Source organism: Adiantum capillus-veneris, chromosome 30 (genome assembly GCF_014529385.1).
Source record: "Adiantum capillus-veneris isolate H3 chromosome 30, ASM1452938v2, whole genome shotgun sequence".
NCBI classification, from domain to species: domain Eukaryota; kingdom Viridiplantae; phylum Streptophyta; class Polypodiopsida; order Polypodiales; family Pteridaceae; genus Adiantum; species Adiantum capillus-veneris.
In genome coordinates this window covers 75,817,042-75,829,839 of record NC_140960.1, presented here as the reverse complement: position 1 = coordinate 75,829,839, position 12,798 = coordinate 75,817,042, and the positions used below count along the sequence as shown (strand labels likewise).

Genomic DNA, 12,798 nt, shown 5'->3' with positions numbered 1-12,798 from the left:
GTGCATCCTTGTTCCTCATAACCATGGTCCCGAATCATTGGGTGATCCGGATTGTCCAACTCTCCAAAGGGGACCATTGTTCACCTCTAGATCACAACCCTCACATTGCATGAGGTTGAACCTAGGACCTCAAGGATCCCACACAAAAGCCTTACCGCCACACTATTCAAACATCAAGCCACCATGTGGGTATGGCGTGTGTACACTACTCTAGTTTACTCCCTCTTTCACCATATGTTACCCTTAGTTTATTGATCTCGAGTTTTCCACTAGTTTAGCTGGAAATTTGATAGTGGAGATCAAGCCCATGCCTCGTTGCCTTATTTGGGCGAGTTTATTGATCCCAAGTTCCCGCACTAGTGATACGTTGCCTAATTAGGACCCTAGATCCAGTGTGCACCTGCCCTTGCATTCTCATGGTTGAAAAGTGCCTTTTTTTTTGGTAGCAGTACTAGCATTCCATTGGTCATAGTTGAAAGGAGCACGAGGACCACGAAGGCGAACTTTTGAACGTGGACGCACTTACTACAGTGTGTCGCTGATTAATTGAGTACGTTGCAAAGTCTGTCAAGAGGACGCTATGGACGCCCTTCAGCAACAGCAGACGCTCTCCAGTTCTTGCAGATTTCGGCCTCTTGATAAGCCCAACATACGCTCTCTCCAGCCTGCTTCTATTTCACGAATACCCACTTCCAGGAAGCTCAAAAGGCCTTTCCTCTTGTCAGCTGTGCTTGCCGATGATGTATCAAGTGGGGAGACCTCAATATCAAACCCAACAAAGCTGGTTGAACTCAGAACCTCCACAGGTCTCGGAGAGCGCATGTCTGAGACGGGCGGCCGTAAATTTGCTGAGGAAGATCTCAATTCCTCATCTTTGTCATTGTCCTCGTTGCCAGGGAATGGCTCAACAAATTATTCTTCAGAGAAATTCTCTCCACCTTCTTCATCATTGTCATCAACTCCATCGTCTCGCCAAGTTGTTGACCTTCCTACTGAGCTCCGTGGCATCAAAGATTACATACAACGTGCTTCTGAACTTATTCAAACCACAGATAGTTCTCCACGCTGGTTCTGCCCTTTGGAGTGTGGTGTACCTCCCCAGGATGCCCCTCTTCTCCTTTTCCTTCCAGGTTGGTTAAATTTGTTATTCCGTGCGCAAGTGTCTCTTAGCTTAACCACACAAAGCAGTCGGACAGCTCACAATGATACCCAGTTGGGTTTTTTTTCAATAGGCATGGACGGTACTGGGCTAGGAATGATTCGACACTATGAGAGCCTTGGACGGTATGTCGGTACATATTAGCTTACAGTCTGACAAAGGTCTGCCAAATTCAAACATGGAGTTCACATTGCAAAATTAATAATGTGTGTGCTAGCAATGATATGTATTTTGCATGTGATCTTACTTAACATGCTCATCATGTCAGAGTATGTGAGGATCTTATGACTCTTGAATTGTAATTATGCCAATTGCAGATGATGCCTTTGGAGTTTTGAGCATAGCATTGTTGGGGTTATAAATGCAGACGTGCCAAATTGGCAAGTACAATGGCTAGTTTTAATTTGGGATTGGTAGCAAGCTTCAAGCAGCAGGTTATAATTTTGGGGTGGTGATTTCATGAGGCTGTCCTGGCAATGTGGTGATGGCTACACTTTAGTGCAACAGCACCAAGTTTAATGGATTGCACTTTGCATAGAGTTATTCTAATGTAGATCTCTGATAGCAGAGTGAGCTGGCTGGTGGGGATTTTAGTAGGTGCAACCTTCTTTGAACACTTGATTGTGGTTATGCCGAGGCCCCCAGCGTTTTAACTTTTGAGGCAGTCATGGGGATCCAACGATTGGATACAGAGTCTTGGACTTTTGTGCATTGACAGGAGGCCTCCCATGCCTCTACTATCGAGTGAATCTATGTGAATCAATGATAGCAGAGTGAGGTGGGGTGGTGGGGATTTTAGTAGGTGCAACCTTCTTTGAGCACTTGCTTGTTGTTATGCACTTTGAGGATAATTTTAAGTCAAGTCATAGGGATCTAACAATTGGATGTAAAGTGAAAGACATCTATTAGACTTTGCATTTGAGGCAGGGCAATTGGCAAAACAGAACGCATTAGGACTATAAAGAGGTAAGTATCTGAGGTGGGTCCTTCATGGCCTAACGATTTGAAAGAGTTGAAAGAGGAACATGCTGTGTAATCTTAAGTTGATTCACAAGTGGATCAAAGAGTTATTTATGGAGCAGTGGATTAGCAGAGTGGAGATGTGTAAGTGTATGACTTGGGAGTATCACCATGTGAAGACTGTGGTATCTCACCAGGTTCATGTTAGGGACTGGTTACTTTGATGTGAGCTTAGCAACTCGAGGGGGGTTGTGTGCAGCTTGCAATAAACCCATGTAGCCAACCACAATGTCACAGAGTTATGTATGACACTTCAGGCTCATATGACGTGCTGAGGCGCCATAGAAGGCGTTTCATGGTGCTTCCATATATGGTTGGCTGGCACGTGGTGGGTGATGGCAGAAAAATATGACCCTATCTTCTTGTCACTTTATAGGAGCTGCCTAGAGGTCTGTCAGCCTTACCGATTGAGTTTTGCTCAATAAAGGAAGGCGTTGTAGTCCCTTTTTTCATGTGCCTATGCCTCTATTGGATAAACGGATCCATATGGATCCAGAATCCACAACCTTTCAGTCCCCTTTTTTGTGTGCTTCTCATCTATCTTGGGTAGAGGGATGCGTGTGGATATTAGAGAATTCTTCGAGGGCTTGATTCAATTAGGCCTAAGGACGAGAGAGCCTATGAGGAGATTGGCTAATTGTTGGAATACTGCCTACTGAATGTGCACCGAGTCTGGCTTTCCTTGTTATGAAAGACTTTTGTGGTGTAGACTTCTCAGTCCAACCTTCCTGGAGTTTTTGTGGATCAATCGCCAGGCCACTTCGGGTTGCGGTTTCTTTTTCTTTTCTTCAAATGGGTGACCACAAATCTTCATATGCAGAATTGGACATTTTGCGAACCTATTTGCACTCCTTTACGAGTGTTGAGTCCATCACATAATATTCTCTAGACTCAGTTTGGGACCTATCTTTTGGAGTAGTACCTTTCCTTGGGTAGAGGTAGAGAATCAATTGTCTATGCTGCTTGTGATGGCGTCTTACTTCGAGATTTCTTGGTAGTTGTGATTCCCTAGACTATCGCTACACTCATGGGGTATGGTCCTATGGACATCGCAACAAACATTTCATTGTCGGCCTCACATCTTTGGCTTCTACTGGTATGTTCAGCATCTGGTGCTGAGGGGGAGCGTTATAGTATCTGTTGCTTCACGTTGGTCTAGGGCATGATCTCACGGCTAGTGTGTCTCTTGGGCTGGCCACCCATTGCATTTGCATGTAGATTGTATCTGATTTGGCTGGGCCGGTTTGGCCGGACGGCCGCCCGTCTTTTGCTCTTGCATCCACTTGGATATATGGATTTATTAGGCGCCCCTGTTAGTATGGTCATGGGGTTTTGAGTGTTTTGCCCAACCTAGCCCCTTGCCTGGTACATATGTAGGGGCAGGGGCACTCTTTCTCACACATTCTGTTGCCCATTAGGGCTTTGGTGATCACATGGTTATGGGGGGCTGTAAGAATTTTAGCTACGGCTATAGATAAATGAAAATGATTAGCTACGGCTACAAATAAATGAAAATGATTTTTGTGCACACAAAATGAATGTATGAATTTATTGGTACCAATTAGTTATGAACATGTATTTTATCGGTGCAATGTGCCATCTGGAAAATTATCCATGTCCGGATAGTATGATAAGTAGAACAATAGCCGGACGAAGTGCAGAATAGTTCAGAACAAGCACATGAATAAGATGGTGTCCCTAGTTTGCTCGAAAAAGCCATAATTTAATAGTTTTGCGGTGGCCGCCCATCGGACACAATGGAAGTACGATCCGGTGGGAGCTGGCAGACTGAGTCGAAAGAGATATAAATTAGGCCGTGTTAATAATACCCCAGATTGACCAAAAAACTGGGATTTAATGCTTATTTTTAAGTGTAAAGATTAGAAAACCTTATAAACTCAGTGGCCAACGGGACCAAAATAAATGAACATTAAAAAATCTCAGCTATAACGTTGGAAAATCTGGAAGACCAATGTAGAAAGTTTACTCTCTCTCTCTCTCTCTCCCCCCCTTATGCAATGCCAGATGGCCGAAATCTCTCGTAAGTCTATACAGAACAGCTAGCGCTACCTTTTGGGACCACTCTGCAGCAGTTTCCATTCACGCGCACTCTCCTCTCCCTTGGTTCAACCAATTCTCTCTCTCTCTCTCTCTCTCTCTCTCTCTCTCTCTCTCTCTCTCTCTACGATTCTCTCGCTCTGGTATCTGTGAAGGCCGTGCAGAGGCTGTGAAGCCCGCGACAGAAGCAGAGTGTAGCCATAGGAGCTTGTCTGCGTCCTTGCGGGGAATAGTCGCACTCAGACAAGGGCAGAACCGGCTGCCCACAAAAATTTAAGCATTCTGACGCGTTCCAGAAGTAGATTTCAGCCAAGAGGAACTTGTGTCGGCATTCCCTACGCGACCAATTATCAGTAGAAGCCTCTCCTGCGTTGAAAATCTGAGTACGAAGCAGATATAGCCTTTCTCGGCTACAGGTATGATGAATTTCAGCCAATAGGCTTATGAAACCATGTATCTTTATGCATCAGAATAGGATTTGGGACATGAACAATGAATTCTGTTTTGGACTCACGTGCTTGTAATCGATAAATTAATAAGAATCTCCTTTAAAGGGGGGGGGGGGGGGGGGGACCAACTCACCTTCAGGTCCTCAATGCTATGTCAATTTTCTGCATTGTTTTTCTCAATTTTGTGTCGTGCAGAGTCCTATGAAAAATAATAGATAAGATTTAAAGTTGTAAGAACACGCTTCTGTTTCTGTGACAGGGGCTGATCAGGAACCTTCACTTCTGTCTTGCATTTCCCTCTCTCTCTCTCTCTCTCTCTCTCATGCTTCCACATTGTCACTCACAAAGGTATCATGTGCACATGGGTCTATGTGCCACATGCTGCTACTATGTCCTCAGAGCCAAGGTTTGTCTATTGGGTGTGATGGTCTTTGTTAGCTTGTTTGTAGGACCACGTGCTCGGACAAGTCCAAGAGATTAAGTTTTTCCATTTTGGCCTCTTTGCACAAATGGTTTGTACACATCTTTGATGGGTAGTGTTACTTTGTGGTGGGCATCTGACAACAGCCGCATGTAACGTGGGATAGGACAATGTCATAATTCTGGTCCAATGTCAAATGGATCACTAGGTTGGGAGATATTGAGCTCACATTGCGTTTAAACTTGCACAATTAAGGCAAAGTCAGCGGCACTGAAACTCTTGGTGAATTTATCCTTATAGAAGCAGCCGTTGCCCCATCTTTTAGTGCAATCTACAAGAGCTGCAGCCTGGTGTTTTCTAGCAGGATTGCACCCTCTCGTTGTGCTTGCTGTTTTCAGCCCTACACAGCCATATCTCTGGCGTTTCTGGTAGTCCATCCCTCTCCCCATAAACTATGTGTGCACATTGCACATTATAACTCAGTTTTGGGGACCTGTGAAACTCAAGGTCGGAGGATGGGTGCCCTCTTGCAATGGCTTAGAGAAATTGGAACAAACAATGCTGAATTGGGATGAGCAAGAAGTGCTAGTAGAACACTAGGAGAGAATCTATCTGCTGCTGTCGTGCCGTTTTGCGGACACGGCGAGAAAACTGGTCATCAGGTTGCATTTGCTCGAGTTGATGTAGTTTGTCGTGGTTGCAAATGGTGGATCGGATGAGTTTTGTGCCCAAAACAGTGTTAGTTGCATGGGATTGGTATCATGCTGGATATTTCTAGGCTCCAATCGGGTCTGGAACGGAGCTGGTGCGAATTAACTTGCTCAATCTGTGGCTTTTTGAAGTTCTTTGGTGCTAGCCAGATCGGTTAAATAATGGGGTTTCTTTCCGGCTTGTGAGCTGAATCTGATGATCGAGCTGTGGACGACAACTCCAGAGGCTAGCCGGTCTTTACTGCACCTCATTCGGGCTCATAATGAGCAAGTTTTGGCCAAACAACTTAAGAAGGGGGAACATTTCAGTGATATATTTATAATAATGTGGAGTCTCCTAGCATCACAAAGGTGAGGCTCTCCCTTAGTAGGGAGCTCACACTCCATGGCCATGGCGGGCAGCTCTTGTGGTGTTGCTGCCAGAGACGGGCAGTGCTGTAAGGCGGTGGCGGCAGTTCACGGCAGAGCTAAGGGGGAGTAGTTCCCACCTTGTGCGCCCAAGGGGCCCTAGCTTTTATTGAGAGAGGTGTACTCATTAAAATATGAGGCAAGGGACAATCTTGACACCGTGATTGTCCCACCTCGGGGCTTGAGGAGGATTACATGCAAGAGGAATGTGGTGGTGAAGGGGGGGTTTCCTAAAACAGAGGGAGGAAGATTTTTCTTATGCTATTTTTGGGAGGGATTTTTATGGGCCAGACAAGGAAGAGTCTGAGGAGGAGCTCGAGGAAGAAGGGAAGAGAAGAAGAAGAGGAGGAAGAAGGCTATTGTGGAGGGTGCTTGAGGCAAAAGAAGATTTCTCCCCCCCCCCCCCCCCCCCCCCCTCCCCCGCCCCCGCCCCCCCCCCCCTTCTCTCTTTCAGTGAAGAAGAGGAAGGTGAAGAAGGGGGGAAGGGGAGTTTCTCGAACATCTCTCTCTCGCGGGAATTTTTACTCAAGTGGACGAAGAAGAAGAAGGGGAGGGGAACTCTGTGCGTGTGCGTGTGCGCGCGTGTGGTTAGTTTCCTACGACATTAAAATACTCTTCTTCTTCTTCTCTCTCTCAAAGCTTGAGGGTATAGAGGCTTTCAAGCTCTCTCTCTTGCGCAGGGGTTTTTGGCGGTCTTGACGGTAAAGAAGACAACATTATTAATTAACTCTCTGGTTTTTCTCTTTTGATCTTGAAGAAGGAGCCAAGGAGGAGGAAAGATAGGGTTTCTTTGGGGCAAGTCATAGAAAATTGGGGCAGGATTGAGGAAGAATGATAAAGCTTAGGCGATTTTGTGCTCTCGACCAAGGATAGCAAGGAAGAAGGGAATCGGGAGCATGAAAGGAAAGGAAAGCAGTTGGAATTTTGCTTGTTCTCTTGGGTGTAAAGAAGAAGGGTTTTGTTTTTGGGTTATGGTGATCAGTTTAGGGGTTTGTTTGCATAGTGGATAGGTGTTGGGAAGGGATAGTTCTCTTGAAGGTTTAATGTAGTAGTTTTTGTGCAGTTTTGGGAAGGGATTAGGCTAGCTCAGGTACAAGGGGTTGGATACCAATGCTTGGAATAGGGCCAATTTGTGATCATTGAGGACTCAAGTGTATGCCAAGAACGAGGCTTGAGTATATATCGAGCAAGGACTGGATTTATGATTAGTTGGAGGCCAAGTAGCAATTAGTCATCGTGTTTTGGTGCTAGAGTTGAGGATGCCACCTTTATCCAGGGTTTCGTATGTTTTTCGGTGATTATCGGGGGTCGGTTTTGATCACATGTTGTACAAATTTTATGATATTCAATAGATATAGTGTTGGATTGGGTCTCTGTTGCAGTGGTACTCTCTATTTTTGCTCCTTTCTCTCGATTCTCTCTCACAACCAAAAGCCTGGTGCTTTTCCTGTTAACCCCAAAGAACCGTGCACTTTGACACCGTATTGGATGCTCACTGTTGGGGTAAAGGCGGCATGTGCCTTGCCTCGAGGTCGGATGTCCGGCCGCCCATTGACTTTGCGGACCATTGACCTTATTCTTTCTACATAAAAAAACAAGGGGTCTCACTCATTTAATAGTGAGTACTCCACCCACACACAATCTATCACTCTACACTCACCGCACGTGCACCCACACCACACAGCTTTTGCATTGGCGTGCTCTTCAGAGCGCAGGGGGAGTGGCGACAGCAACCTTGACATTGTGTCATGGAAAGCGGAGTAAAAGCAGCAACAAGAATTCTGCAACTCGTTTTTTACCATTTTCGGGCTTTGAAACACCAATTTTTGCAAATCTTGAGAGGGCCGGATGGATATGACCCAAGAGTCTAGGTTGGGGTGACGCGATGGCGATGTTTGTTTTCTGAAATTTTGTTCAAAATTACAGTAGGTGCAGCAACAACAGGTTTGTTTTACACTTTTGGCTGCAAAACGTTGTTTTTTAAGTATCTCTCACACACGGACTCGGATCTATATGATTTAAGAGTTTATCCTAGGATTTCTTGACGTCTGGACGCGTTGGCGATATGAGAATTTTGAAATTCTGAACGTTGAATTTCTGTAGCAACGTGCAATAATTTCTACGTATAGATGCTTTGATAGTTGGACCTACAATGCAGAACATTATGTAGTTTGCGTCTCTGGATATGTATGTCACCCTGTGGTGCTATGTGAGAGATGATTACCTTGTATTTGTGTAAAAAAGTGCTGATTTGGGATGTGGCTTTCGGATTGATACACATCCGGATGCGGTTTTGTGTGCATTGAAATTGTGTGGGATTTTAGAGAAGTTGTAGTACTTCGCTTTGTGCTTCTTGGTTATGTATCTATATGCGGATACGGATTGAGCTAGTTACAGCTCATAGGTGACATGTTCTTTGGTGTTCAGGTGTTTTGAACAAGTGGAGTTGTCTGGAGAGCTAGTCGTGCGGGAGTGAGCTCTGTTGCTATAGTTTGGCGGTTTATATATGCCTATGCGTGGATTTTCATATGAGACAGTTTATCTCGGACAAGTTTATGCGTTTTGCTTCGACCCACAGGTTTTGTCTTGAAAGTTTCGGAGACTCTTATGGTTAGGTTTCGCCAAGTGTATAACAATTTCTGTTTATGTGCTAGTTGGCTTCACAAGTCTATGTGTGTACCCATTTTGGTGAGATATTGCTCAAATTACAGGGGAAACTCTGTCGGATTTTTCCCAAGTTCTGGCTATAGTGAGTTATAATGTATGCTCATAGTGGCTACAGGCTACATGTTATGTACTATTTTCGATCGTTACAGGTTCTACAGGTTTCTGTGGTAGAGCTACGTTGAGTTACTGGTTGCATATGCGTTGATTATAGCTATGATCGTGTCGTGGTCGAGGTGATCTCTCACTTTGGCATCTTTGATGCGGTTTATGGTTGAGATTTTGTTTGAGATTTTGCTTAGTTTACAAGGGAGACTTTGCCCGATTTCTCGCAGGGTTTCTCACTATACAATTTTGATGCATACACGGATTTTGGTTTCTTGATATCCATTTAGCAGATATGTGTGACATTTCAAAGTTTGTAGAGATGACTCATGAGAGACGGAGGTCTCGTTTATGCCGATACTTGCATTGTTGGCAATGGGCATTGGGTCACACAGGGTGCATTGGGCGTCGTTGCTTTTGACGTATGAGGTAGCGGCAACGATGTATGTGAGATGCAAGGATGGTTTTGCCACATGCTAGAGAGGTGGCTCAGTATGCCAGTGACGGTGATGTCATGTTTACCTCTATCGTTCCTCATGCTTATATGTCTGGCACATGTGAAATTTCTTCTCGTTGGTTGCTAGATAAGGATGCAGTCTTCCACATCACACCATGCCGTGAGTGGCTTAGCACTTTCTCTAGTGGGAGTCTTGGTTGTGTGCAGCTGGCAAATGATTCGGCGTTTGACATTGCAGGAGCAGGAGATGTATGCTTGTCATTACCCAGTGGTGTGCCTCCTGCGCTACAACATGTGCATTATGTTCCTGACATCGCGCAAAGTTTGTTCTCGCTGCGACAACTAGCAGACTGTGGGTGTGAGATACTGCTTAGAGAGAAATCTTTCCAGATGTGTTGAGGATTGCTTGTGATTGCGAGCGGAGCTATAGATTTGGCTTTGCCGCTCCATTGGACGTATCTGAGGTTTGAGACGGTTTGGTCTTGATTGCGTCATTGACATGTGGTAAGTGAGAGGTAAGACTTCTCTCATTCGCGAGTGAGCTCATGAGACAAAGCATACAGTTGTGCAGGACATGTTAGTGGACTTTGTAGAAGCAGAGGTGGAGCGGGATTACTCCAGTGAGGCGCAACAGGTGTTGTCAGAGTCTACGCAGATAGAGGTTGAGTGAGTCTGCTCCCTAGAGACACACGCAGAGATAATGAACATGGAGTTCTTTGATACGGACAGAGATAGAGCAAGTTTGCTCCACGCAGAGATGTCGAACATGGAGTCCTTTGATACACATGGTAGAGGCTGATGAGTTAATGCAAGGACACATAGTTGTGCATATGGTTGAGAGGCATCCCATGGTCGGCGATGACACATCGAGACATGATGAGTAGTCTTGATGATATAGTATATGCAGATAGCACTGAGGAGGCTAGTACAACCAAGGTTGCGTAGATTTCGTTAGCGTTCGGGCGTCTCATGTACGACCTACTAGTGTCGAGGCCCAAGCATTTGCAGCAGGCATTGTCAGTCGTATGATGACTGACACTAGCATGATATATTGTGGAGCTATGCAGACCATACAGAGATGTCTGCAAGATTCGCATGCAAGCTCTAGGCTGGATTTACACACTTGCATATCACAAGAGCCGATACGACTGCATGTAAATTGAGTGAATGAGCCAACGGGCGCAGGCTGATAGAGTCTTTTGCTTATATATAACTTGTATATACTAGTAGTTAGCTAGTAGGACCCACTTATTGGCACATTCGCCTCTAAGTGAGAGTATGTTGGGATAAAGGCGGCATGCGCTTTGCCTTGAGGTCGGATGTTTGCCCATTGACTTCACTGACCACTGAGCTTATTTTTTCTACATAAAAGAATAAGGGGTCTCACTCATTTATTAGTGAGTACTCCACCCACACACAGTCTATCATCGTACACTCGTCGCATGCACACCCGCACTATACAGCTTCCGCATTGGCGTGGTCTTCACTCACTTTGTGAAGTAGACAAGGAGACAGTGTAAACACAGATGGAGAGAGAACAGTAGGTTATAGATCATTCAAAAACATTAACAAGATCTGATGCCATAGGTTGAGTGATTTTGTGTATGTCCATGAGTATCAACTTGCTAAATCTCATTTTGTAAGAACGCATTTAGAGAGATACTGCTCAATATCATCTAACGCTTCTTAAAAATGCAAATAAAGCAACACTGCTGAGATAGCATGTAGAGTGTGGTTTTAAGGACACTTGACATGCAATCTTACATAATGACTCTGTGTACATCGCTTTCAAGGTTTGGAGAAGCCAGATGGAAATGTTGGAGAAGAAATTAATTTTTCAATGTTCCTTTTGTCCTATTAATTTGAGATGCTTGCTACTGCTGGGTTCCAACATTGCTCAAATGCTTCATTTGTTACGGAGAGAAAGGAGAAACGATTATCAATTTTGGGTTCTTCCTTTAGTTGATCTTGTTCTAGCTTGCCCATGATTAAACATTAAGGAATGGGCTTAAGCAAACAAATTTTCTTAATTTCTACAAGGAATTAACTGGTCTTGTGTCACCAGCGTGTGACTACTATCTATCCTTTTTGTTGATTTCTTTCTTATTATCTATTTACTTTCACTTTTTGGAAACACCCCTCGGGAAATCTAACTGCCCTGCATTGCATAGCTAGTGTGGAACTGTCCAGAGGGAGTCCAGGCCTGAGGGCAAGAGAGCACTAAAGTTGGACAAGGACTATGGTTAGCCAAGAAAGTAGTCCTGCTGATCCATGGACTTCTTTGTGCAGGGAACTTGAAGCCCTAAAACTACAACGCGCTCTCCAAGAAGAGAAATCAATCTCTCTTAGACAAGAGAAACCATCGCACCTTGAGGCTTTGGATCAAATCAAGAGAGAGCTAGAAGAGCTTCGGTCTCAGCAGGAGACTAAAGCTATGGTATGGTGTAGCTCTTGTCGCTCTCCAGGACATCCTCCACAGGACTATCCCCTTCGGGCTTATTGCCACTTCTGCGAAAAATCTGGGCACGAAGATAAGGATTGTTACTATATCAAAGGATTGCGGCAAATACAACAAAGTCTAGGTCCTTCTCTCCAACAAGGGCTAGCACCTGCATCCAACATGGTCTCACCCTATGGACATTGTCACAAAGTGATGACGTGGCTACCGGCAATAGAAACCCTAATTTCTGCCAGAAACCCTAATTTTCAGAAAACCCTAATTTCTGGAAACCCTAACGCTAACTGCTGGCTGAAACCCTAAGTGGCTGGAAACCCTAAAAAGGTTGGCGCCAGTGCCACGTGGCAGCAAGTATGGAAATCCCAGATTTTGCGGAGGCTACAAAAAGCAGCTAGCGACGTTCTTTTTTGCAGCTTTTGGCCACGCAAAGATTTGGAGAGAGAGAAAGAGAGTTGAATTGCTATATTTTGCTATCATGGAGAGAGGGAGAGATCGAAAATTGCTTTTGATTTTTAAGCTTTTGGGCATCCCTGTAACCTTTATATTGGTGGTTTAGGGCTCACTTCTCAGAGCATCTGGACGCAGAGTCTGAGAGTGAAACCCTAACCGCTCTTGTACTTTGGCATTGATTTAATACATAAAGAAATACCGAAAGGGGCCCCAGTCTTTGGGGCCAATATCTCTAGGCACGGAACTCCACCAGGCCAGTGCAAATCTATTGTGATCTATGAATTGTTTTGAAGTGGTTATTTGGTGCTGTCGCGATTGATTCTTGACTTGGAGTGTCCAAGTCTGTTACAGTGGTATCAGAGCACGACCGATTTCTCTTCTACGGGAAATCCGATCCCCAATTTTTTTTCCGCAGCACCTATGGCTTCATGCAAGGATC

The 12,798-nt window shown here is 44.8% G+C and overlaps 1 protein-coding gene across 1 annotated transcript in view; it reads left to right on the top strand.

The window, feature by feature from the left end:
- Positions 1–501: 501 nt before the first annotated feature.
- Positions 502–12,798, top strand: part of LOC147418229 (phytyl ester synthase 1, chloroplastic-like) — a 177,919-nt gene continuing 165,622 nt past the window's right edge. The window contains exons 1-2 of the mRNA XM_086506917.1: positions 502–1,130; positions 1,233–1,284. Coding sequence (XP_086363043.1) covers positions 581–1,130; positions 1,233–1,284 — 602 coding nt within the window. The 5' untranslated portion in view covers positions 502–580. The remainder of the gene's footprint in view (positions 1,131–1,232; positions 1,285–12,798) is intronic.